The following is a 26,620-nucleotide window of genomic DNA, read 5'->3' on the forward strand; positions in this document are numbered from 1 at the left end:
GGCTTTGAAGGGCGCCAACCTGATTATGTAACTCAGTCAAGAAAAAAGATCCTCCAACTCTGATTGGACAGTCCCTGGCCTTAACCCCGCCTCGGATTTTGAAAGTCGGTGTGTGGGACATAAGGCGGTGGCCGTGTAGTGACGTAAATGGATGACGTAACTACGCAGACGGGGCGTGCGTCTCGAGGGGGTGGGGACGTAACGTCGGGATCGCGGACTCTGGGCGGAGACTGACGCCGAGGAGGAGAATGGGGATGGGAGAAGCGAGGGATTGGGATCGGGGCGGGGACAGAGCTGGCACTGATTGAAAGGAGGAGCGCGGTAAGAGGTTGCAACGAAAGCTTAGAAATAGTCGAGGTGGTGTGATCACCTCCTGAGTTCAGTCCGGAGGGAGGGAGAAGCCTGGTGACTAGGCCCGAGAGGAGATGGAAGATCAAACGGCCGCGGGCGACGGCGGGCGGAGAGCCAGCCTGATCGAGGAGCCACCACCACCACCGCCGCCGCCGCCGATGATCAGCGTGGACGTCGTCGGGGTCCTGCTGCAGTTCTCCAAGACTTTTGTCATCGTCTTCCCGGTGTACGTGCTCGGCTACCTGGGTCTGAGCTTCAGCTGGGTCCTCATCGGGCTGCTCGTCTTCTTCTGGTGGCGGAGGAACCGGGGCAACAAGCGCTCGCGGCTGTTCCAGGCGCTGGCTTTCCTGGAGCACGAAGGCAAACCCCTGCAGGAGAACATCCAGAGCACCGACCTCCCGGCCTGGGTGGGTATACACGGAGCCTCCTCCCTCTCTCTGCACCGGCCCCGATTTGCTACCAATCTTTCTCTTTCCTGATGCTCGACATTTCATCCAAATTCTTGAGCCCTCCAAACAGTGTTCTCACAACACACACTCCATTGATCTTTATTTAGCAATTGAAATATAGTCCGTTTGCAATTCATTATAAGGTTTAAAATACCATTACACTTTTTTTTTGGAGTTCGCGATTCAGGTTTTCATAGCGAGTTGGTTTGAATCCTGTAAGTTAGTGAGTTTTTTTTTTCTCAGCCGTGTTGCTGTATTAATTCTCCCGATAGTAACGTGGACTGGCCGGGGGCCAAGTCAAGAGGAACGCCTGTGGCACAGGGTTGGCATTGTGTCTGACACCTGTTCAGTGTTTTACTGTCTGTTCCTGGTTCAATCCAGCTGCTTCCTCCTTTAATCCCGTGTCTAGATACCCGGATTTCATTTTCATTGTAAAATTGACAATATGCAACACTCTCTCTCCATGCTCATGCTTTATAATTATGTTGCAATCAAACTTGTCCAGAGATGTTATTACGCATCTCTGGTACAAGAGTGATTTGCACCCGGTCCTCTTGATTCAGAGATAGGAACACTACCACCGTAGCACAAGAGTCCTAACAAATATCCGGCACATTTTAATCTTTTACCCTGCGAGTCACAGTTGCTTCCAGGGGGTGGGTACTTGGTATCGCAAAAGTTGAATATTTTACTTATATAGCAGGGTGCTTTCTAGCTACTAGCTATTAAATAACGTTGAAAACGTGTGAAAAGGTTTTATTGGACTGTCATTTTTCCCCTTTGACGTTTCACATTCTTGTCCTAAATGATGAACATCTGGAAACTGAGAGCTTCAGTAGTAAATGGAACTTTACATTTTACTGAATTTCAGCTTCTTTGAGCCAGTTTGGTTGCAGAAATTTTTTTTAGTTGTGCAACAAAAGTTGATGCTGTGAAGTGTTGTCCCATGATGCAATTGCATAGCTATGATTTGTGTTTGTAATGTTTGTAAAGACCCAGTATAGTCATTGAGTCACAGCCATATAGTCGGGAAACAGACCCTTTGGTCCAACTTTCCCATGCCAGCCAAATATCCTAAACTAATCTAGTCCTATTTGTCAGCACTTGGCCCATATTCCTCAACCCTTCCTATTCATATACTTATCCAGATGCCTTTTAAATGTTGTAATTGTACCAGCCTCATCCACTTCCTCTGGCAGCTCATTCCATACACGCATCACCCTCTGTGTGAAAAAGTTGCCCCTCAGGTCCGTTTTATATTTTTCTCCTCTCATTCTGAACCTGTGCCCTCTAGTTCTGGAGTCCCCCGTCCCAGGGAAAAGAACCTTGTCTATTTACCCTGTCCATGCCCGTCATGATTTTATAAACCTCAACCTCTGATGCGCCAGGGAAAACAACCCTATCCTATTCAACTTTCCCTCCACATCCTCCACCCTGGCAACATCCTTGTAAATCTTTTCTGAAGGAGAAAGTGAAGACTGCAGATGCTGGAGATCAGAGCTTAAAAATGTGTTGCTGGAAAAGCGCAGCAGGGCAGACAGCATGAAAGGAACATGAGAATCGACATTTTGGGCATAAGCCCTTCTCCAGGAAATCTTTTCTGAACCCTTTCAAGTTTCGCAACTTCCCTCCGGTAGGAGGGAGATCAGAATTTCACATATTCCAAAAGTGGCCTAACCAATGTCCTGGACAGCCACATAATGACATCCCAACTTCTAAACTCAGTGCACTGTCCAACAAAGGAAAGCATACCAAATGTATTCTTCACTAGCCTATCTACTTGCACCTTCACTTTAAAGGAACTATAAACTTACACTGTAAGGTCTATTTGTTCAGAAACACTCAGTAGGAGCTTAACCATTAAGTGTATAAATCCTGCTCTGATTTGATTTTTACGAAATAAAGCACTCTCATTTATCTAAATTAAACTCAATCTGCCACTCTTCAGCCTATTGGCCTATCTGATCAAGATTCCGTTGTACTCTGAGATAACCTTTGCTGTCCGCTACACCTCCAATTTTGATGTCCTCGGCAAATTTACCAACTATACCACATGTTCATATTCAAATCATTTATATAAATGATGAAAAGCAGTGTATAATTTAAATAACAATGCAGGACTTACACTTGTTTCCTGGGATTCATGCAAACTTGCTGGTATACCTGTTTTGCATGTCTTGTTTTGAGTTTTGGCTATGGTCGTGCTACAGAATACCATTGTGTAAAGTAAAGCAGTAATGTTGTCAACATAATGGAATTACAGGACCCAATAGGGGTTGTGGCAGTATAAATACAAAGCCTGGACAGAAAGCAGTGATACAGCTGCTGTACAGATTGAGGGAAATGTCTGAGTTGATTTGCAGCAAAGAAATGTCGATTCTCCTGCTCCTCAGATGCTGCCTAACCTGCTGTGCTTTTCCAGCACCACACTCTCAACCCTAGTCTCCAGCATCTGCAGTCTTCGCTTTCGCCCAGCAAATGGTATTAGGCTCACTGCTGTTTTAGCATATATTAACAACCTGGACTCGCACATACAAATCACAGTTTCCGCCATGACCAGGGCTCCAAACCCTCCGTTTCTTCCTCTCCTGACGTCCCCAACAGTACCCTTCCACCGACACTCTCATTCGTTTGGTCCTCATCCTTAACAATTTCTCCTTCGAATCCTCCCACTTCCTCCAGACCAAAGGGGTAGCCATGGGCACCTGTGGGCCCCAGCTATGCCTGTCTCTTTGTTGGCTATGTAGAACAGTCGATCTTCCGTAATTACACCGGCAGCACTCCCTACCTCTTCCTCCACTACATTGATGACTGCATTGGTGCCACCTCGTGCTCCCGCGAGGAGGTTGAGCAATTCATCAACTTCACCAACACATTCCACCCTGACCTTAAATTTACCTGGACCATCTCTGACACCTCCCTCCCCTTCCTGGACCTCTCCATCTCCATTAATGACGACCGACTTGACACTGACATTTTTTACAAACCCACTGACTCCCACAGCTACCTGGATTACACTTCTTCCCACCATACCTCCTGCAAAAATTCCATCCAGTATTCCCAATTCCTCCGCCTCCGCCGTATCTGCTCCCAGGAGGACCAGTTACACCACAGAACACACCATTTGGCCTCCTTCTTTAGAGACCACAATTTCCCTTCCCACGTGGTTAAAGATGCCCTCCTGCGCACCTCCGTCCTCAGACCCCACCCCTCCAACCGTAACAAGGACAGAACCCCCCGGTACTCACCTTCCACCCTACCAACCTTCGCATAAACCAAATCATCCGCCGACATTTCTGCCATCTCCAAACAGACCCCACCACCAGGGATATATTTTCCTCCCCACCCCTTTCCACCTTCCGCAAAAGACACATGCTGTCAAATGTGACCTTCGTGCAAAGGTAGTCACTCTTTGTTTAAAGACCGTTCCCTCCGTGACTACCTGGTCAGGTCCACGCCCCCGACAGCCCATCCTCCCATCCTGGCACCTTCCCCTGCCACCTCCCTCACCTCCATCCAAGGCCCTAATGGAGCCTTCCACATCCAAAGTTTTACCTGCACATCCACGAGTATCATTTATTATATCCGTTGCTCCCGATGCGGTCTCCTCTACATTGGGGAGACTGGGTGCCTCCTAGCAGAGCGCTTTAGGGAACATCTCTGGGACGCCTGCACCAATCTACCACACCGTCCTGTGGCCCAACATTTCAACTCCCCCCCCCCCCCCCCCCCCCCCCCCCCCCTCCCACTCTGCTGAGGACATGGAGGTCCTGGGTCTCCTTCACTGCCGTTCCCTCACCACCCGATGCCTGGAGGAAGAACGCCTCATCTTCTGCCTCGGAACATTTCAGCCCGAGGGCATCAATGTGGACTTCACCAGTTTCCTCATTTCCCCTTCCCCCACCTCACCCCAGTTCCAAACTTCCAGCTCAGCACTGTCTCCATGACTTGTCCTACCTGCCTATCTTCTTTTCCACCTATCCATTCACCCCTCCCCCACACCCCTGACCTTCATCCCCTTCCCCCACTCACCTATTGTACTCTATGCTACTTTCTCCCCACCCCCACCCTCCTCTCACTTATCTCTCCACCTTTCAGGCTCTTTGCCTGTATTCCTGATGAAGGGCTTTTGCCCGAATCGTCGATTTTACTGGTCCTCGGATGCTGCCTGAACTGCTGTGCTTTTCCAGCATCACTCTAATCTAGACTCTGGTTTCCAGCATCTGCAGTAATTGTTTTTACCCTATGTTTGCAGGTGATCCAAACTTGAATTTAGAAAGATGTGATCACAATTAAACAAAGAGTGACTACCTTTGCATGAAGGTCACATGTGACAGCATGAGTCTTTAAGGTGCCCTAGTGAAACTAGGCAGTGGGAAGCAGGGACAAAAATCTCCACTGGTTGCACTCACTGAAATCCAAGGCAAATAGTTTCTTAGTAATCAGTCATCTCAAAATCAGGCCATCAGTGCATTAATTCCTCAGCATATCCTTGACCTACATAAGTGACCCTTTCTCTGCCATGAGTTCAGAAGTGGGGATGCTGATTTCAGTTTTTAGCACAGTTAATGACTCTGTAGATACTGGAGCAATTCTTGTGCACATGCACCCAGACCCGGATAATATCCAGGCTTTGGCTACCGTGTGGCAAGTACCAAGCAATAATCTACTCTAATAAGAGAATCTAACTATTGTCCCTTGACATTCAATAACATTACCATTGCTGAATCCCCTCTGGCAACGTCCTGCTGGTAACTGTTGACAGAACCTGAACTGACCTTGTCGTGTAAATACTGTCACTCCAAGAGCCAGTTAGGCTAGAAACCCTGCAGTGAGCCCTCCTGGCTCCCCAAAGCTAGTCCGTCATCAAGAAGGCACAAGTCAGGAATCTGCTGAAATGCTCCCCACTTGCCCGGATTGGTGCAGATCGAATAATGAAGAAACTTGTTACGATTCAAGAGAAAGAAGCTACTTGATTGACACCGCATCTACAAATATTCAGTCCTTCCACCATCAATGTGTGGTAGCAGCAATGTGTAACATCTTTCAAAGTTGCAAACTTTGTAATCCTGAAGGGCGAGCAGCAAATTATGGAACACCACCGCCTGCAAGTTCCCCTGTAAGCCTCTCATCATCTTGACTGGGATCCATATCAGTGTTCTTTTGGTGTTGCTTCATCAAAATCTGAGAACTCTCCCTAACGGCATTCTGGATCTGCCAGCAGTGGTTTAAGAACGTAGCTTAAATCACTTCCTAAAGGGCAACTCGGGCTGGGCATTAAATTTTATCTCTGCCATTGAAACCCACATCTCATGAATGAATGAAAAAAGTAATTTTAGGAGAATATCGAATTCTGAAATGGGAAGACAGTGCAGATGAAATGTATTACTGAAGACAGTGGAGTGATTCATTTGGTTAAGAAGAATGAGAATAGACAAAAATAATGGAATATGTTGAAAAGGATTGTATGGGCAGAATGAATTGGGGCTTCACTTGGGCAAACAATTGAAGATGGCAGATGAGTTGAGCAAATATTGTCAAGTGAAATAGTCTTTTATATTTATAACCAGAGGTACAGAATGCTACAACAAGAAATTGATGTAAAACCTATGCAAGTATTGTGGCTAACTTTGAACACCCACTGTAGGAAGCAACCTTGAGAGAGTATGGTAGGGGATTACTAAAATAATACCAGTCATATTGGCATAGTTACCTTAAAGACTGGGGAAGCTGGGTTGTTCTCCAAGGACCGAGAAACTACAAGTTGGTAGAATGGTTTCAGCATTATGAAGGATCTGGTTGTAAGTGAGGAGATGCCATGCCTTTTGAGGTTAGTGGAAGCAGATTTTCAAGAATGAATTAGATCAGAACTTTAACTGGAAGTTTTGTAGGGCTATGTAGGAAAGGCTAAGGATTGGGACAAATCCGGTTTTGTTTTTAGTAATTAGCATCGATAATAAACACAACACAGTGATATCTTTTTAGTTCAGAGTGCTGTTTTCTCTAATTTTTTTCTAAACACAGAAATTTAAGTTTTACGTCTGCAAAGTTTGGTGATCAATAGATCCAAATTAACCCATGCACCGAAATGCCACTGCATTGGATGATTTAGTTGGAGTCATTGTCTTACAAAATGGAAACAGATTGTTTCGTCCCACTTTTCCATGCTGATCAAGTCGACCAAACTAAACTAGTCCTATTCACCTGCATTTGGTCCATGTCCCTCTAAACCTTTCCTATTCGTGTACCTGTCCAAATGTCTTTTAAATGTTGGAACTGATCTGCATCTACCACTTCCTCTAGCAGTTCATTCCATACGTGCACTACCCCTGTGTGAAAATATTGCCCTTCAGGTCCCTTTTTAAACTTTTGTCCTCTCTCCTTACATGTATGCCCCCTAGTTTTGAACTCATCCACCTGAGGGAAAAGCCCTTTGCTATTCACCACCTAGGCTCACTTGGAGCAGATGTGAGTAGTGTTTCCTGCTTCAAGTTTGGAATTCAGTAGCAATAACTTTTTTTAAATTAGTAAAATTATTTTTTGTTTTTAAAAAAAAGTGAGCCACGTCAACATTTGATTGAATTCCTTAAAACAGAATAGAAAGGGTGATAAATTTAACTGCATTTATTTAATTGCAAGAGGCCTAACCGGGAAGGCAAATGAACTCAGGGCATGGTTAGGAACATGGGACTGGGATATCATAGCAATTACAGAAATTTGGCTCAGGGATGGACAGGACAGGCAGCTGCAGGATACCAATGCTGCAGGAAGGACAGAAAGGGAGGTAAGAGAGGAGGGGAAGTGGTGTTTTTGATAAGGGACAGCATTACAGCTGTACGGAAGGAGGATATTCCTGGAAATACACCCAGGGAAGTTATTTGGGTGGAAGTGAGAAATAACAATGGAATGATCACCTTATTATACACCCCTTAATAGTCTGACGGAAATTGAGAAGCAAGTTTGTAAAGAGATCTCTGTTATCTGTAAGAATAATAGGGTGGTTGTGGTAGGGGATTTTAACTTTCCAAACATAGACTGGGACTGCCGTGGTGTTAAGTGTGTACAAGAAAATTGTCTGATTCAGTATGTGGATATACCTACTAGAGAAGGTGCAAAACTTGACCTACTCTTGGGAAGTAAGGCAGGGAAGGTGACTGAGGTGTCAGTGAGGGAAATTCTTTTGGGTCAGCGACCATAATTTTATTAGTTTTAATTAGTGATGGAAAAGGATAGACCAGATCTAAAAGTTGAAGTTCTAAATTAGAGAAAGGCCAATTTTGACGTATTCGGCAAGAACTTTCAAAAGCTGATTGGGCGAACATCTTTGCTGGTAAAGGAACAGCTGGAAAATGGGACGTCTTCAGAAATGAGATAATGAGAGTCCAGAGAAAGTCTATTCCTGTCAGGGTGAAAGGAAAGGCTGGTAACTAAAGAAATTGAGATTTTGGTTAAGAAAAAGAAGGAAGCATATGTCGGGTATAGACAGGATAGATCAAGTGACTCCATAGAGTATAAAGGCAGTAGGAGTGTACTTAACAGAGAAATCAGAAGGGCAAAAAGGGGGCATGAGATAGCTTTGGCAAGTAGGGTTAAGGAGAATCCAAAGGGTTTTTACAAACCCATTAAGGACAAAAGGGTAACTGGGGAGAGAATAGGACCCCTCAAAGATCAGCAAGTGGAGCCACAGGAGATGGGGGAAGATACTAAACGAGTATATTGCAACTGTGTTTACTGTGGAAAAGGATGTGGAAGATATAGAATGTAGGGAAATAGATGGTGACATCTTGAAAAATATCCATATTACAGAGGAGGAAATGCTGGGTGTCTTGAAACATATAAAGATGGATAAATCCTCAGGACCTGGTCAGGGTGTACCCTAGAACTCTGGAAAGCTAGAGAAGTGATTGCTGGGCCTCTTGCTGAGATATTTGTATCATTGATGGTCACAAGTGAAGTGCCGGAAGACTGGAGGTTGGCGAATGTGCCACTGTTTAAGAAGGGTGGTAAGGACAAGCCAGGGAACTATTGACCAGTGAGCCTGATGTAGGTGGTGGGCAAGTTGTTGGAGGGAATCCTGAGGGGCAGGATGTAAATGCATTTGGAAAGGCAAGGACTGATCAGGAATAGTCAACATGACTTTGTGCATGGGAAATCCTGTCTCACAAACTTGATTGAGTTTTTTGAAAAAGTAACAAAGAAGGTGGAGTGCAGAGCGGAGGATGTGATCTAAATGGACTTCAGTAAGGTGTTCGACCAGGTTCCCCATGGGAGACTGGTTAGTAAGGTTAGATCTCGTGAAATATAGGAGAACTAGCCATTTCGATAAAGAATTGGCTTGAAGGTAGAAGACAGAGGGTGGTGGTGGTGCAGGGTTGTTTTTCAGACTGGAGGCCTGTGACCAGTGGAGTCAATACTTTTTGTTATTTATTTAATGATCTGGATGTGAGCATAAGAGGTATAGTTAGTAGGTTTGCAGATGACACCAAAATTGGAGGTGGAGTGGACAGCGAGGAAGGTTACCTTAGATTACACGGGATCTTGATGAGATGGACCAATGGGCTGAGAAGTGGCAGATGGAGTTTAATTCCGATAAATGCGAGGTTGTGCATGTTGGGAAAGCAAATCTTAGCAGGACTTATACACTTAATGATAAGACGAAAGTGAGGACTGCAGATGCTGGAGATTAGATTCGAGACTGTGGTGCTGGAAAAGCACAGCTGGTCAGGCAGCATATGATGAGCAGGAAAATCAACATTTTGGGCAAAAGCTCTTCCTGATGAAGGGCTTCTGCCTGAAATGTAGATTTATTTTTTTTTCTCTGCTCCTTGGATTCTGCCTGACCTGCTGTGCTTTTCCAGCACCATAGTAATGGTGAGGTCTGAGGGAGTGTTGCTGAACAGAGAGAGACCTTGGAGTCAGGTTCATAGTTCCTTGAAAGTAGAATTGCAGATAGATAGGATAATGAAGAATGTGTTTGGTATGCTTTCCTTTATTGGTCAGAGTATTGAGTACTGGAATTGGGAGATCATTGGTTAGTCCACTGCTGGAATACTGTGTGCAATTCTGGTCTCCTTCATATCGGAAGGACGTTGTGAAACATGAAAGGGTTCATAAAAGATTTACAAGGATGTTGTCAGGGTTGGAGGATTTGAGCTAATGGGAGAGGTTGAATTGTCTGGGGCTGTTTTCCCTGGAGGGTTGGAAGCTGAGGGGTGACCTTTTTGAGATATATAAAATCATGAGGCGCATGGATACGATAAATAGACCAAGTCTTTTCCCTGGTGTGGGTCAATGCAGAACTAGAGGGTGTAGGTTTAGGGCGAGAGGGGAAAGATATAAAAGGGACCTAAGGGGCACCTTTTTTTGTGCAGAGGGTGGTACATGTATGGAATGAGCTGCCAGAGAAAGTGGTGAAGGCTGGTACAATTGCAACATTTAAGAGGCATTTGGATGGGTATATGAAAAAGAAGGGTTTGGAGGGATATGGGCCGGGTGATGGCAGGTAGGACTAGATTGGGTTGGGATATCTGGTCGGCATGGACGGGTTGGACAGAAGGGTCTGTTTCCGTGCTGACTCTATTTCAACCTTAGTAATATTATGCATTCTTACTTTTTTTCTCAGCTGCTGAGATTGTATTATAGTTAATTTTGGATTTGGCAATTCTAGTGTTTTCCTGGTTTATCTGCCCTCTTCAGCTGACCATAAACTTGAGCATAATCAGATTTTAAAATCTCTCCGTGACCTTGCCCCTCCCTATCAATGTAATCTCCATCAATTTGACGAACCTCTGCGATATCTGAGCTTATTTAGTTCTGAATTGTCATTCATTCCTAATTTTAAATGCTTCATGATTGACTGCTGTGCCTTCAATCAGTGAGGCCCAAGTTCTGGGTTTCCCTCCATAAAATATCCTGTCCAACTTTTTAATATGCTTCTTTCATGTGTCCTCCCATGAACAAGCTTTTGCACATTGGGCAATACCTCCTTCAGAGACTCTGTGTCAAATCCAATTTGTTAGCACTCCTGCAAAGATGTCTTGGAAACTATTATTAATATTTTAAATGTTTTATACAAATATAAGCTTAGTTGTTGACTGGTTGCATTGAAAGGCTTTTGAATTATGTTGTGTTTATACAAAATGCAATATGACCCCTTCACATGCATTTGTCAGTAACAGCGCCAGCCTCAACAAAATCTGCACATGCACTGACGACATAATCATCATTGACACAGGTACAACGGTCAAAGGTTGGTGCGGGACCAAGTGTCTGGGCTGAGAGTAGGGGGAGTGAGCCAGATAGCATTCACTCCTCCAAGTTATTCACATTTCTGGTAGTACCATATCCTTCCTTTGCTTCTGTGCTGTTGGGGTGTGGCAGTACATATGTGTGATCTTTGCTGGCATTCATAATAAAAATGCATATTCAATAACCATCTTTGTACTGTATTAAAGCGGCACTGTTTAACAAAATTGTGAAGCTATTGATTGGTTCATTCCATTGAAGTTAACCAATCTTGAATGACTAGTGATGTGATTTAGCGTGCTTAGTTGCACTCATCAATGATATTAGAGTGTAAAGCTTAACTTAAAATAAGACCAGAAAATGCTAGAGAAACACTGCAGTTCTGGCAGCATCTGTGGCGAGGAAGGTAGAGTTAATGTTTGAGTTCAGTCATTTCCAAGAAAGGGTTAATGGCCTTGAAAAATTAACTTTCTGTCTCTTGTTACAACACAGTAGTGAACCCCTCTATTAATTAAACCAAAAGCCCAGAGAAGCTTGTCTTGCTTTGCTTCGCAATCTGTGAAAATATGAGTGACAGAGAATTCCCAGATTCCACTATTCAAAGAAAATAACATCAATTTTTTTATTTCAGAAGTGGACATTAAACAACAACTATTCACATCCCTCAGCCCCCCGTTTCTTAACTGTTTACTATGTGCCTCCAACTCTAACAATATGCTGTTCTAATAAGACACTTAGTAAAATTGAACCCATTTAATTTCAAAACCACACATCCGCTGTCATCTTCTCTGACTTCACTCTTCCGGCTGCTGAATTCCCTACATTGTCATCTGTCTTTTTACTGTGAGTATTTTCCATATGAAAAGGCACCTTTGATAGAGAGCGTTTTCTAATTTCTTTGAGAATAAGATGTTAGCTGTCCATTCGGTTCTTTCTCCGTGGCAGTTGCTGAATGCCCAATTTTCAAAATGCCTGCATTTTATAGTTTTCTTTTCCTCCCCAACCTTCGGTCATCTCATTGGTTTGATGTTGGCAAAACAATAAATTCAAACTCGATTGGGTTTTAGTATCTTGGGGCAGGATTTAGACTGATTAGCTAAATTCAAATTGTTGTCAAAACAGCAACCAAAATGCAGGTATCTATTTCATAGCTAAATGTTGCATATTTTCAATTTTCTGGGACTGCCAGCTAGTCATATACACAGGTGCTTGTAAGCTCCCAGTTCAGAAATGCATTCTCCCTCTCTCCCTCCCTGAGGTACAGTATACACCTTCAACTTCATAACACTGTATAGATACTGGTAGATCTGCTGAATTTCTCCAGCACTTAGTGTTGGAGATTTTCAAGAAAAACACTGCAGTATTTATTTTATATGTGGGTATGGCTTAGTTTGCTGTTTTGGAATATTGAGTTGCAGCTTTATGGCGATCTAAGATTGTTTTTGCAAAGATACAACTTATGTTTAAAATTGAAGAAATTTACTAACTTATGTTGCCGTAAAATTATTAATTGTGTATGGCAAGATTATAATTGTTTTTATATAAAAATGTAGACAGTGTAAGATATTTTGGTGTTGTTGCAGTTTCAATTTCAGCAGTTTTGAACAGTGATTCCATGGACCTGCAAATACTTCTATTTAATGTTTATCTGTGCATTCTTGTTGCTGTCCTCACTACTAATTTCCTGAATGGAAACCCAGTTTTAATTCATCTTTGTGAATTTGGAATGGATAACTGATCAGTACATTGAGGACACTTGATGTCCAAAATGGATGTTTTCATTTCTAAAAATGAAGGAAGACAGAAGCTGAAGCAGTCCATAAGACCATAAACAGCAAGACCTGGACAAAATTTAGCCTTCACTCGCAAGTGGCAAGTAGTTCTCGTGCTACAAAAGTGCCAGGCAATATCCATCCCCAACAAGAGAATTTAATCATCATCTAGTGTTGACATTGATGACATTACCATGGCTATGAGCCCCTACTATCAACATTCTGGAGACTCTGGTTTTCCAGAAACTGAGTTCGACCAGTCACTGTGGCCACAAGTGATTGTCATGTAATGATTAACTTGTTCTCCTGATTTCCCTTCTCCACCATCCACAAGGTACAAATCAGCAGTGTGATTAAATGCTGTCTACTTTGATATGTAATGGTCTCAGCCAATGCTAATCTGGATAACTCAGAACCCAAAGTGACATGTGACTTGATAGACTGTAAGCTTTATTTTGGTTAAAATAAAGGTGTTATACAAATTTACACCAATTCGATGGTCAGTCACTGAACATGTTCACAAGAGCCTGCAACATACTTTTAATAAAATACCACAAAAATCTTTTGCATGTGAAAGGAAAGCACAAATTATATTACACTGTAGAAGATCTTTTTGAAATAGTTTACATTCAAACTTCATTTTAAAATCTATCATATGACTGCGCACTTGAATCAGTTTTCTTTCTCATCATGAAATTTGTAACACTTAAAACAGTTCATGATTTCTAAGGGGATTCAGATTTTTGTTTATTCATTTGTGGGATGTGGACGTTGCTGGCTGACCAGTATTTATTGCCTGTCCCTAGTTGCCCGTGAGAAAGTGGTCGTGAGCTGCTTTCTTAAACTGCTGGAGTCCACCTGCTGTGGGTTGACCCACAATGTCATTCGTGGGGGGAATTCCATTAGCAGGTGAGACAGGACAAATCCAAGGATGGTGATAGTGGTGTCTGGGACATGGTCATACTCACAGAATCATACCTTACATATAACGTCAGGCTGTTGCTTGACTAGTTTGTGAGACAGCTCTCCCAATTTTGGCACTAGCTCCCAGGTATTAGTTTGGAGGACTTTGCAGGGTCAACAAGTCTGTTTCTGTCGTCTTTTCCGGTGCCTAGGTCAATGCAGGTAATCTGTCTGGTTTCGTTTCTTTGAGACTTTGCAGCAATTGGTACAACTGTTGTGCTCATTTTTTTAAAAAAAAAACCCTTCAATTATCCTGCCAGCTTTGAAGTATTGTATACGTGTCTCCTTTTAGCAGTATTTTAAGATCTGTATTACCAAGGAGTTATCTGTTACAATGCTAAGAGATGAAGAACTTAAGCGACATGGCAAGATCGGAAAAACTCTTCACTGCAGAGAAGATTAAGGCGAGGTTTGGTAGACACATTCAAACTACATATCATTGAAATGAGTAAATAGGAGAAACTGTTTTCAGTGAGCGAGGCTGAGGTAACCAGAGCACATGAGTTTGAGGCAGAATATGTAGCCAGTTGTCATGATCTGAAAGCTGCAGACTGAAAGGAGACAAGCAGACTAAAAAACAATTTTCAAACCAAAATTGGATAATTATTTGAAGGGGAATTTTTTTATGGGCTTTGGGAAAAGAGGAAGGAAGTATGATCAATTGTGTAGCTCTTTCAAATCAGCCATAGGTGTGATTGCCCAAACGGCCTGCTTCAATGCTGTTTTCAATCGTTGATTCTTTGAGTCATGGATCTTTTGCATACAGTTCAAAAACAGGTATGTTGGTTGGCCCTTCTCCTTTATCTGGACTTTTTTGAGCTTTTGCAGATGAACCATTGGTCAATTAAGCTTAACTAGCAATTGGAGGGTGCCAAAAATTGAAATATTTTGATACATTTCTTCAATTGAAGAAATTTTGTATGTCTTGTTTTAAGTCATTTAAATTTTTTTTTTGGCTACTTCATAGAATTTTAAGCTTTCACTTAAACTGACAGTAACCTATATAGTGAAGCTTTTCCTGACCGTCACTGGACAAAATACTTCGGCATAGTCTGGCTAGTAGATCAGCACAAACATTTGGTTTGTGGACTGGGCAGGTTGCCCTGTAGATACAAGCATTCCATTTGTGTTAGAAATTGCTACCTTATGACGTGTTTCCATTTCTAACATTTGCTGTTCTACCCAGGAAGTGTAATCTGTGGTTTTCTATTGGAATTAATCTGAAAACGAGTCATTTTGGGAGAGAACAGTTCGTGACATTACTTTAAAACAAAACATTTGGTTACCCTGATGAAGCCCAGACTGAGATTGCTTGTCTTCTGCTTTGACTTTTCGATTATGCAGTGCTGCCGGTAACCCCAGTGTACACTTGTTTGGTTTTGTGGCCACTTCGAGAGCAAAAGTTTTCCTCAATTAAAACTCAATTTTGAAAACTAATTTATTTGAATGTAGGAGACCTCGGTTTTTGAAGCTCTGGACAGGCTAGGACTTGAAAGCCGCTATTAATTTTAAAGCAGGTCTACAGTTAGCAGTGTGCTAATGTCTGTCACTGAATAACGAGCTGTGCATGTCTGAATTTCTGAAGCAACTAGGAGAAAGTGAGGACTAGATAGTAGAGATCAGATTTGAAACGTGTGGCACTGGAAAAGCACAACCGGTCAGGCAGCAACGTTATTCCTGATGATGGGCTTATGCCCAAAAAGTCGATTCTCCAGCTTCTTGGATGCTGCCTGACCTGCTCTGTTCTTCCAGTGCTGCACTTTTCGATTCTGAATTTTTGAAGCTCATGTTATTTGCTTCTCCACAGAATGACTGACTGACGCATGGCAGCTCTGCAAATACAGTAGATTAAGCACTTGTGTCTCAGTTATACATCTGTCTCCAGTCTATGCATCAGCTTTGAATAATGAGTTATAAATAATAGATAACATTTTGGCGTTGAAGTAATGGTGAACGTAATAGCATTCACGGTTGCTGAAGGGTACATTGGTGTGCAGCTTCCAGCATCAACACACATTTGGTTTGACAAAAATCAAGACGTGGCTGTTTGCAAGTACCTGCCCTTCCAGAAGCATTATGGCATAAACTTGGTACCTTTGTAAGAAACTCTGCAGTCAATTGAATAGTTGGTAGATGCTTATTGAATGTGCAAGACCAACTTGGGGCTTATCCATTCAAGTGTAAGTGAAATTTTAATTACTTGTTGAGCCATAATTATTGCCAAAAAGTCTCTGGCACTGAAAACTAATGTTTACATGTGTGAATTCTCATTCCTTCAGATTTTGTGTACATTTGAAGAGTAATTTGTTATAAACTTTGTCTCTCTTTCACTTTTATTTTGCACCTGTAAATGTTTTTAAGCCCTGTCTGGTTTAGGCTCTATATGCCTCAGAAATATGAATCAGGACATTCAGAACCTGCTAAAAACCAAACGCGAGGCCTTCAGACCAGGAGACCCACTCAAATATAAGGAATTCAAGTATGACCTTTACAGAGCCATTAAGACAGCCAAGGACCAATACCGATCCAAACTAGAGACCCAGACAGACACCCAGTGACTATGGCAAGGACTGAATCATAGGTTCTAAAAAGAGACAGTGCAAAATAGCAGACAATGACATATCCCTCCCACATCTCCTCAACACCTTCTATGCTCGCTTTGAGCAGAATTTTGATGGAGCCCAACAGTCACTGCATCAGAGGTCAGATCAGTTTTCCTTCGTGTGAATCCAAGGAAAGCAATGGGACCAGACAGAGTACCAGGCTGTGCACTCAGATTGTGTAGATCAACTGCAGAGGTCTTGGGCATTTTTGTCTTCTCGGGCATCTTCACCCTCTCCCTGCAGCAGGCCACTGTCCCTGCCTGTTTCAAGAGGGCTAACATCATCCCTGTGCCTAAGACGGCTCATGCAGCATGTCTGTGATTACTGCCCAGAGGCCCTAACTTTGGTCATGAAGTGCTTTGAAAGGCTGGTCATGGCATTAATCAACTTCAGCCTCCCCACTACTCTTGACCCACTCCAATTTGCCTATCAGACCAACAGATCCACGTCAAATGCCATATCACTTGCCCTTCACTCCTCACTAAAACATCTTGACACCAAGAACAGCTACATAGGAAGCCTACTCATTGACTACATTTCATCCTTCAACATTGTTATCCCCTCGAGACTGATTTACTAAAGTTAATGATCTCGGACTAAGCCCCACTGTCTGTAATTGGATCCTCAGTTTCCTGGCCCACAGGCCACAATTGGTGAAGACTGGGGACAATATTTCATCCTCACTAACACACAACACTGGAAAATCTCTTCCAGATGTAAAAGGAGGGAGGTGTCGGAGATGGTCCGTGTGAACTTGAGATCACGATGGAAGCTGTTGGTGAAGTTGATGAACTGTTCAGTCATCAATGTAGCAAAGGGAATAGAGGGGGATGGTGCTGGTGTAACTGTAGATGATGGACATACCACGTACCGTACAAAGAGGCAGGCATAGCTGGGGCCCATGCAGATGCCCGTGGCTAACTCTCTGCTCTTCTTTGGAAGTGGGAGGATTTGAAGGAGACATTGAGGGTGAGGGCCAGTTCGCCAATTGAAAGAGTGCGTCAGCCGACTTGTTAGTTCAGGGGGAGAGGAAGAAGTGGAAGGCTTTTTGGCCTTCTCCATCTTTCAACCCCCTTCCCCCTCCACATTCCTGATGAAGAGCTTTTACCTGAAATGTCGACTCTCCTGCTCCTAGGATGCTGCCTGACCACCTGTGCTTTTCTAGCCCCACCGTTTTCGACTTAAGTTACACTTGGGCAAATTAGAACATAACTGTTTTATGGTGACTCAAACATTGTCCTTTCTATATTATTGACCTACACCTAAGTCTTATGTACTAATTGTAGTGGATGGATGAAACAAACATTAAATTCAATTATAATTTAATGGGAAAAACAATTGTACAATTTCCTGGAAGATAGGATAAACTCTCTCTAGATTATTTTCAGAAAGAGGATATACTTGTGATCCATAACCGTCGTCACATGGATTGGATCAGAGAATATGTTGCAGCTGTCTGTGAGTAGTATCAGGTCAGAGCCAAAAACAGCACCCCATGGGCACAATACTACTCAGTGGAATTATTTTAGATTCTGGTATGATGAGTTCATCCTGAGGGAAGCTATTTTTTTAAGGGACATTGTACCTCTTTGGACAAACTGATATTGTTATCAGCTTTCCTGGTCCTTTTTCTGAATAAAGTAAATGACAAAGAAATTACAATCTGGTAATACTGGTGTTTTGCATTGTTGTGAACTCTTCTGGATAGTGCTTGTACCCTCTACCATACTGGGCTTTACATTCTTGCAGCACATGCAAACCGATAAGTGGTAGACCCTGCCATTTATGCTGTTTCTAGCACTTCAGTTGCAGTACCATGTCTGGGAGCACTATTTAGATTAACTATATCACATTATTTATCATATTTGCTTTGGGGCAAGATGGTGTATATTTCCTTACTTTGGTGATGAGGGATAGTTCTGCTTGGGGTGGAGTTTCTTTGTTCATAAGGACCTCTGTCTTTACATTAAACATTAGTAAAATTTGGACAATCCACTGACCTGTTTCTATACTGTCTGAATTTTATGGAATGCGAGCATTTCTTTGATTTTAGAATGCAATTCCAAGCTGCTCTGTTTTTTCTTTCTTCTTGCATGGAATGTGTGTGTCTTTTCACAAGACCAGTGTTTGTTGTCCATTCCAACTGACTCTTGAATTGATGATTTCTGCCTGAAATGGTCCAGAAAACTGAAGAGTCAATGACATTGCTTTGCTTTGGGTCTGGAGTCACACACAAAGGCCAGGCCTAGTAAAGATTTTTCTAAAGGGCATTAGTGAACCAGATGGGGCTTTTTATGAAAGTAATGGTAACCATGAAACTGAGACTCGCTTTATTGTTTAAATTAGCTTTTAATTTATACCAGTTGCTGTGGTACATGACCCCATGTCCCCAGAGCATTAGCCTTTGTTGCAAGGCTTTGGAGAACTGACGACATATTGACTTATGTTCTTTTTGTTTTGTCCTCTGGTTATGATCAAGTGCCCTGGAATCTCAATACACAGGTCACTGCATCACTTTATTATCCACTGTTAATGTCAATTTATGTTGTGTTTCATCTGTGAAACTAATGAAGTATGCCTATTGAGAAAATGAATGTTCCACCATTTTATAGACTCCACATTTTATGTATGTGTGTGTGTGTGTATTATTCTGCTCTCTCCCTTTCTCCCCCTCCCTCTTTTCACCCATGCTTCTGCCCCTAGAATTGCTGACTCTGGCCAGGGAAATTTGCAATTTTTTTGTACTTTAAAAAATTATGCTGAACCATGCCTCAAACGTATATTTGGATGGAATATGAGTTATAAATGAATTGCTTATTTAATTAAACTCCTGAAACCATGGTAGGGAAGAATGGTTACTAGCGCAAATGTTGTTTGCAGGGGGGTGGGAATGGATATTAATCTATGCTGTCCATTCAACTGAAATGAAAGGTAGGAATAGTGAAAACCGGAAATTCTAGAGAGATTTTGCTGACTTCAGTGTCAAAAGAATGATTGGAGGGCAAGTGGTAGGCATCAGATCTGCATTAGGAGGGATAGCAGAGGATCTTGAGGGATATTAGGCTAGTTGGACTGGCATTTGGGACAAAATGAGTACTGGAAAAGATTGGTCAAAAAAACAGGGAATTTCAAATGTTGAGAAGATGGATTGAGATGACTAATTGTGGCAGAAGATTTGCATGAGATGTGAATCATGTGCAATCTGACTAAATGAACCAACCTGCTTGATACAGCCATTGAGGTCTGTTTAGCTACCTTGTTTTTTTTGTGCCCTGGGAAACACTGGCAGCTAGTGTTGAATATAATTTGGTTTCCAGATACATTCTCAAATTGGATTTATGTATTACAGTGAGGTGTTTCCTATCTTGAGTCAAACAGTGAAACTGTTCTAACTGCTGTTAGAAATGGTGACAAACTTGTGCATTGTGTATTGAATTGGCACTATGCAATTTCACAGAGATAGGGGTTAGTATTTTTATTGTTCTTATGTGGTGATTTTATAAAAGTGTACTTGTCTCCTGTGGTTCTGGATTAGTGGGGCTGGAAGAGCACAGCAGTTCAGGCAGCACCCAAGGAGCAGTAAAATCGACATTTCGGGCAAAAGCTCTTCATCAGGAATAAAGGGCTTTTGCCCGAAATGTCGATTTTACTGCTCCTCGGATGCTGCCTGAATTGCTGTGCTCTTCCAGCACCAATAATCCAGAATCTGGTTTCCACCATCTGCAGTCATTGTTTTTACCTTGTATACTGTGGTGCCTTTCATGATGTTGGGCTGTCCAAAAGTACACAGCAGTCTGAAGTCCTTTGCAGGTGCCGTTCCTCTTGTCATAAACACAGAAGCTAATTTATGTGCAGCAAGGTCTCTCAGGCAGCGATTGATAAATGACCAGATGATATATTTTAATAATGTTCCTTGAGGTTGCTTAAATGTTGGTCAGGATATCTGGAAGAGTTTCACTCCTTGAAATAATGCCGTAGGATTTTTTACATCTATCTGAGATGTTTGTCTGAAAAACACCAAAAACAGTGCAGCATTTCCTCAGTAGTGCTAGCCAAGATTTTTGTCCTCCTGTTTCAAGTGTTGATTGAATATTGACATTTCAAAATTTGCATTCTATTCCTTTTTGTTTTTTAAAAAACCTTTTGGTTGAATGTAAATGAAGATTCCCAAGCATGGCTTGCTTCTCTCCGATTGATCGAGCCTGTCTGTACTTGCAGAACTGATTGTCCTTTGGGAAGGTATTTAAAAACCTCCTGAGGCATAGATCAGCCTTAATCTAATTGAATGATGTAATGTGCTAAGAGGGCAGAATAGCCTATTTCTGCTTCTCTGTTCCTAACATGTCCTTTTTGCTACATAATCGTATAAAGCTTGTCCTAGCTGAGACATGACAAGAATGATTATCTGAGCTATTCTTCTTGAAAAGAGTGCAGATTCACAGGCATAGCTGAGGTAAATAATATGGAACTCCTACTGAACTAAAGATTAAAAAAAAACACAAAACAAGACTCTGTGATAGCCTGAAACAGAGATTGCTAGAAGATCTGAGCAGGCCTGTGAACATTTTAGGTCCAGTGACCCTTCTTCACAACAGAGAAATGAATCCATTCTGATCTAGCATTATATCCTTCAAACAAATTGAAGCATAAAATTATTTTTTTATGTTGTGCCTTTATAATCTCAGGATGTTTAAAAGCACTTTGGAAGCAATCGAGTAGTTTTAAGCCATTGCCAGCATCAAAAAGGAAAGCTGGCAGCCAATTTGATTGCCAGACGATCTATTTAAATGATTATGGTTGAGAGTTAAATGTTGGCAAGGGCACTAAGGGAGCACCCTTCCTCTTCTGCAGAGAAATGATGTGGGATCTATTATTTTCTCTGCAGTGCTCCCTGAAATGTCAGTCTAGATTTTGGAGTTCAACATTTTTTGAGTGGAGTTGAATGTACAACTTCATAGTAGGTCTTGCAAAGCACAATAAGTAAAGATGTATGTCCTCTTTGAGAGGAAAGGTGGAATTCAGTTTTGAGATTCTCCGAACACAAAAAGAGAAAATGCTGGAAAATCTCAGCAGGTCTGGCAGCATCTGTAAGGAGAGAAAAGAGCTGACGTTTCGAGTCTAACTGACCCTTTGTCAAAACTGGACAATGGGTCAGTTAGATTCGAAACGTCAGCTCTTTTCTCTCCTTACAGATGCTGCCAGACCTGCTGAGATTTTCCGGCATTTTCTCTTTTTGTTTTCAGATTCCAATATTCGCAGTAATTTGCTTTTATTTGAGATTCTCCGATTGTGTGGGAATTTAACATATTGTTCTTGTTATTTTTCAATGTAAACTGCAAAGCAGTGGTATTGACGAGGTTTACCTGTTGCAGTGATTAGTTTCAAATTGGATCTCCGTTCATCATGTTGAAGATTTAGTCAAGATGACATTATCTGTGACATTATCTAGCAAGAATGCTCATGAATTTATGTTTACAGGCGGTTAATTTCAAGTAACTAGAGGCTTTAGTGGTGCATTGATAGTGTCCCTTCCTCTGAGCCAGAAGGTCTGGGTTCAAACCCCACCTGCTCCAGAGGCATGTTGCAATATGTCAGCAGGTTGATTAAAAATATCAATGAAGTACGACCTTCAGCACAAAGTTAATTCCTTTAACACCACCATGTGAATCTTTGGTTTGTCAATTCATTAATAAGCGTACTGGATCTGAGATTTTGTTGAATAGCTGAGCAAAATGTCACAAGTTCAGTCTCCATCTGGACCAGAGGTGGGGAACCTTTTAATGTTGGAAGGCCGCATTATGTTAGCTGTAATCTAATAAGGCCTCATCCAAGAAACACTGTTTAACATTGTATATATCTGTAACTAAGTTGGCAGCACTCCACCCTCTGATTCAGAATGTTGTGTTGAATATTGCCAGCTCAAAATATGTTGCAATGACTAGAACACACAAAATCTCAGCTGACAATCCAGTAGTGCAGTCCTGAAGGAGTGTAACAGTGTATGAGGAGCTGTCCTTTGTATTGGGCTTTAAACCGAGCCCCCGGCTGTCCCCTTGGGTGGACATAAGTCACCCCGAGTCGAACTTTAAAAATAAATTTCCCCCAAAATTACTGTGTGGCACTGGAAAAGCACAGCAGCTCAGGTAGCATCCGAGGAGCTGAAGAGTCGACTTTTCAGGCTTAAGACCTTCATCTGATGATCAATATCCCAAAAACAGATTTAATAAAACTGTTTCTGATACAGGGTCACAGAACTCAGTCATAGATATATACAGAACAGAAAACGGGCCTTGAGTCCATCACACTCATGCCAGTCAAAAGTAACCACCTGTCTATATTAATCCCATTTTCCAGCACTTGACTCATAGCTTTAAATGCCTTCTTCGCAATGCATCTCTAAATGTTTATTAAAATGTTAAGAGGGTTTCTGCCTTGACCGTCCTTACAGGCTTGAGAGTGTAGCAATTCTTGATGAAGGGCTTATGCCCAAAATGTCGATTCTCCTACTCCTCTGATGCTGTCTGACCTGCTGTGCTTTTCCAGCACCACACTTGACTAATCTCCAGTTCGGCAGTACTTACTCACTCCGTCCTTACAGGCTGTGAATTCCAGGTTCCCACCACCTGCTGGGGGTGAAAACAAATTTTCCCCACTTACCCTCAAAAACTCCTGCTTATTACATGAAATCTATGCACCGAGTCATGGCCCGTTGCAGCAAGGGAAATATTCCTTCCTGTCTAGCTTATCTGTGCCCCTCGTAATATCGTACATCTCAATCTCCTCTGTCTTAAGGAAACGAACCCCAATCTCTCCAATCTCTCTTCATAACTGTAATGACATCGTAAGTCATCGGACCACATTTAGGCCATTCAGTCCATCAAGTTGACTCTGAATTCATGGCTGGATGTTTCTCAACCCCATTCTCCTGCCTTCTCCCTATAGCCCTCAATCTCCCTGACCAATCAAGAACCTGTGTCTTAAATGCACTCGATGACCTGGCCTCCACCGCCCTCTACGGCATGAGTTCCACAGATTCACCACCCTCTGGCTGAAGAAATTTCTCCTCAATGCGATTCTGAAAGGTCAAACCTTCACTCTGAGGCTGTTCCGTCAGGTCCTAGTTTCTCCTACCAGTGGCAACATAATCTCCGAGTCCACTTTGTCCAGGCCTTTCAGTATTCTGCAAGTTTCAACCCAATCCCTCTTCATCCTTCTAATCTTCATCCTTTGCCCTTCATATGACAAGCCCTTTATCCCCAGAATTGTTCTTGTTAACCTCCTCTGGGCTCCCTTTAATGCCAGCACATTGGTTCTTTAGGTACGGGGGCCCAAAACTATCTCAATATTCCAAACGCATTCTGACCAAAGCCTTTTTCGGTCGCAGCAGTACATCTCTGCTCTTGCAGCCCTCGAGGTGAATCCTAAGATTACATTTGTCTTCCTAAGTGCCAACTGAACCTGCAGGTTGACCTGAAGAGAATCCTGAACCAGGACTCCTAAGGATCTTTGTGCCTCTGCTTTCTGAACCCTTTGTCCATTTAGAAACCAGTCTATGCCTCTATTCTTACTACAAAGCTGCATAACCTTATATTTTCCCACATTGTATTCCATCTGCTGCTACTTTTTCCACTCTCCAAACCTGTCCAAGTCCTTCTGCAGCTTCCTTGCTACCTCAACGCTGCTTGTTCCTCCAACTGTCTGTGTCATCTGTAGTCTTAGTTACAATGCTCTCAGTTCCGTCGTCCAGATCATTTATGTACAACATTAATACAGAGGGACCTCAATTATCTGAATATCAGTTTTCCGAATTTTGGATTATCCGCAGAAGATCTCCAGGTCCCGATAGAAACATTACATCAAAGAGTTGTTTCCAACACTGATCGCGTCTTTTGATAACAATGATTAAAAATGAATGTGGCTTACTGAAATGCTGCCGAGAACAGTCCTGGACATTGATGGGAGCCCAGGCACTGTCTTCAAATAACTGACCGCCTGACCTGTCTCTCTCCCCACACTTTCCCTGGAGTTCTATACATGGGTGTACCCTATACCTGCCTTCTCCTGATAATCTCTCCAACATTGTCTTGTACAGGGCAAAGATGGAACTTGTCAAAAAATTGCAGTAAAAAGGTGCGTGTGTGTGTGCTATTTTCAGACTCACCCTGCCAAAGGCAGCAGCAGTCTTGCTGTTAGTGTACAGTTCTTGTGCACACTGCTGCCGGGTCTCCTGAACGGGGAACAGACTTAGCAAGTGCTCGCTGTGCCAATCCCATTGAACTGATTTGAGGGTGCATGGGAGGCTTCAGCAATGCTGCAGGTCCATTACACACAAGTGTGTATCTGCTCAAAAACCAACCCTGAGACAAAGAGGGAGCAAAATAGGAAGAGAGGAAAAAGGAAACTTGAGAAAACTCCGAGCCCCAGAGGAGAGGCATTAAATCAATTAATCGAATAATCAATTATCTGAATGAAATACTGTCCACCCATCTCATTCAGATCGTTAAGGTACCTCTGTATCCACCTTCAGATGTTTCAGCTTCCCTAGTGCCTTATCCTTAGTGATGCCTCCTCATGACTTGTTCAAGTTCTCACATGCTGCAGGGCTGTTCTACTGTGAAAACTGATGCAAAGCACCCATTCAGTTCATATGCCATTTCTTTGTTCCCCTATACGAAGCTTCCCACTAATCTTCACCACATTGTATGCTCTTTTTGCTTTTATGCCATCTCTGACTTTTCTTGTCAGCCATGGTTGCCTCATTCTCCCCTTAGTACGTTTCTTTATCATTGGGATGAATTTCTGCTGTGCCTCCCAATAAACTCCCAGAAACCCCTGCCATAGCAACTCCAATGTCTTCCCTGCTAGGCTCCCCTTCCGATCAGCTCTCTGGCTAGGTCTTCCCTCCGGTTGTTGTAGTTGCTTTAACTCCATTATAATAATATTACATTTGATTCCAACTTCTCCCCCTCAAACTGCCTGGTGAATTCCATTATTATTATGGTCGCTGTCCCCAAGGGTATACTTCACTTTCGGCTCCCTAATGAAACCTGTTTCATTCGACATCACCAAATCCAGAATTGTCTTTCATTACTGAGCTGTACCACCTAGGTGTTTCAAAACACAATTCGGAGACATTTCGTGAATTCCTTCTCTTGAAGAGGCAGCATGGTGGCTCAGTGGTTAGTTGAAACTTTATTGCTGGAACAGCACAGCAGGTCAGGCAGCATCCAGGGAACAGGAGATTCGACGTTTCGGGCACAGGCCCTTCTTCGGCCTGTGCCCGAAACGTCGAATCTCCTGTTCCCTGGATGCTGCCTGACCTGCTGTGCTGTTCCAGCAATAAAGTTTCAACTTTGATCTCCAGCATCTGCAGACCTCACTTTCTCCTGGCTCAGTGGTTAGCACTGCTGCCTCTCAGCGTCAGGGACCCACATTCGATTCCAACCTTGGATGACTGTCAGTGTGGAGTTTGCACATTCTCCCAGTGTCTGCGTGGGTTTCCTCTGGGTGTGCCAGTTTCCTCCCATAGTCCAAAGATGTGCAGGTCAAGTGAATTGGCCATTCTAAGTTGCCCATCGTGTTAGGTGCTTTAGTCAGAGGAAATGGGTCTGGGTGCGTTACTCTTTGGAGGGCCGAAAGGCCTGTTTCCACACTGTAAGTAATCTAATCTAAATCTGCTACCAATCTGATTTTCCTCGTTCACTTGCATATTGAAATACCCCATAATGCTTGTAATAGTTCCTTTATTACATGCCTTTTTTCTATCTTCTGAATTATTTTCTTCCCCACATCATAACTACAACTCTAATCAGGGTTTTTTTTTCTTTTATGGTTCTTCAATTCTACCCATACCCACACAGATTCTATGCCTTCCAATTCTGTCATGGAATCATAGAGATGTACCAGCCTCCACCACTTCCTCTGGCAGCTCATTCCATACACGTACCACCCTCTGTGTGAAGAAGTTGACCCTTCGGTCTCTTTTATATCTTTCCCCTCTCGCCCTCAACCTATTCCCTCTAGTTCTGAACTCCCTGACCCTAGGGAAAAGGGTCTATTTATCCTATCCATGCCCCTCATAATTTTGTAAACCCCAGCCTCCGACACTCCAGGAAAAACAGCCCCAGCCTGTTCAGCTTCTCTTCCTGTAGGTCAAATCCTCCAACCCTGGCAACATCCTTGTAAATCTTTTCTGAACCCTTTCAAGTTTCACAACATCTTTCTGATAGGAAGGAGA

At 42.7% G+C, this 26,620-nt stretch overlaps 1 protein-coding gene across 4 annotated transcripts in view; it reads left to right on the plus strand.

The window, feature by feature from the left end:
* Window positions 1–304: 304 nt before the first annotated feature.
* LOC122550103 (extended synaptotagmin-2-A) overlaps window positions 305–26,620 on the plus strand; it is a 225,403-nt gene continuing 199,087 nt past the window's right edge. For 2 of the 4 annotated variants that reach the window (XM_043690689.2, XM_043690690.2), the window contains exon 1: window positions 305–758. In XM_043690689.2, the coding sequence (XP_043546624.2) occupies window positions 426–758 (333 nt within the window). In that variant the 5' untranslated portion in view covers window positions 305–425. The remainder of the gene's footprint in view (window positions 759–26,620) is intronic. The other 2 variants (XM_043690691.2, XM_043690692.2) reach the window with 2 other exon arrangements.

This window comes from Chiloscyllium plagiosum, unplaced genomic scaffold (assembly GCF_037043375.1).
Source record: "Chiloscyllium plagiosum isolate Xiang-an unplaced genomic scaffold, Cpla_swu_hap1 HiC_scaffold_5, whole genome shotgun sequence".
NCBI lineage: Eukaryota > Metazoa > Chordata > Chondrichthyes > Orectolobiformes > Hemiscylliidae > Chiloscyllium > Chiloscyllium plagiosum.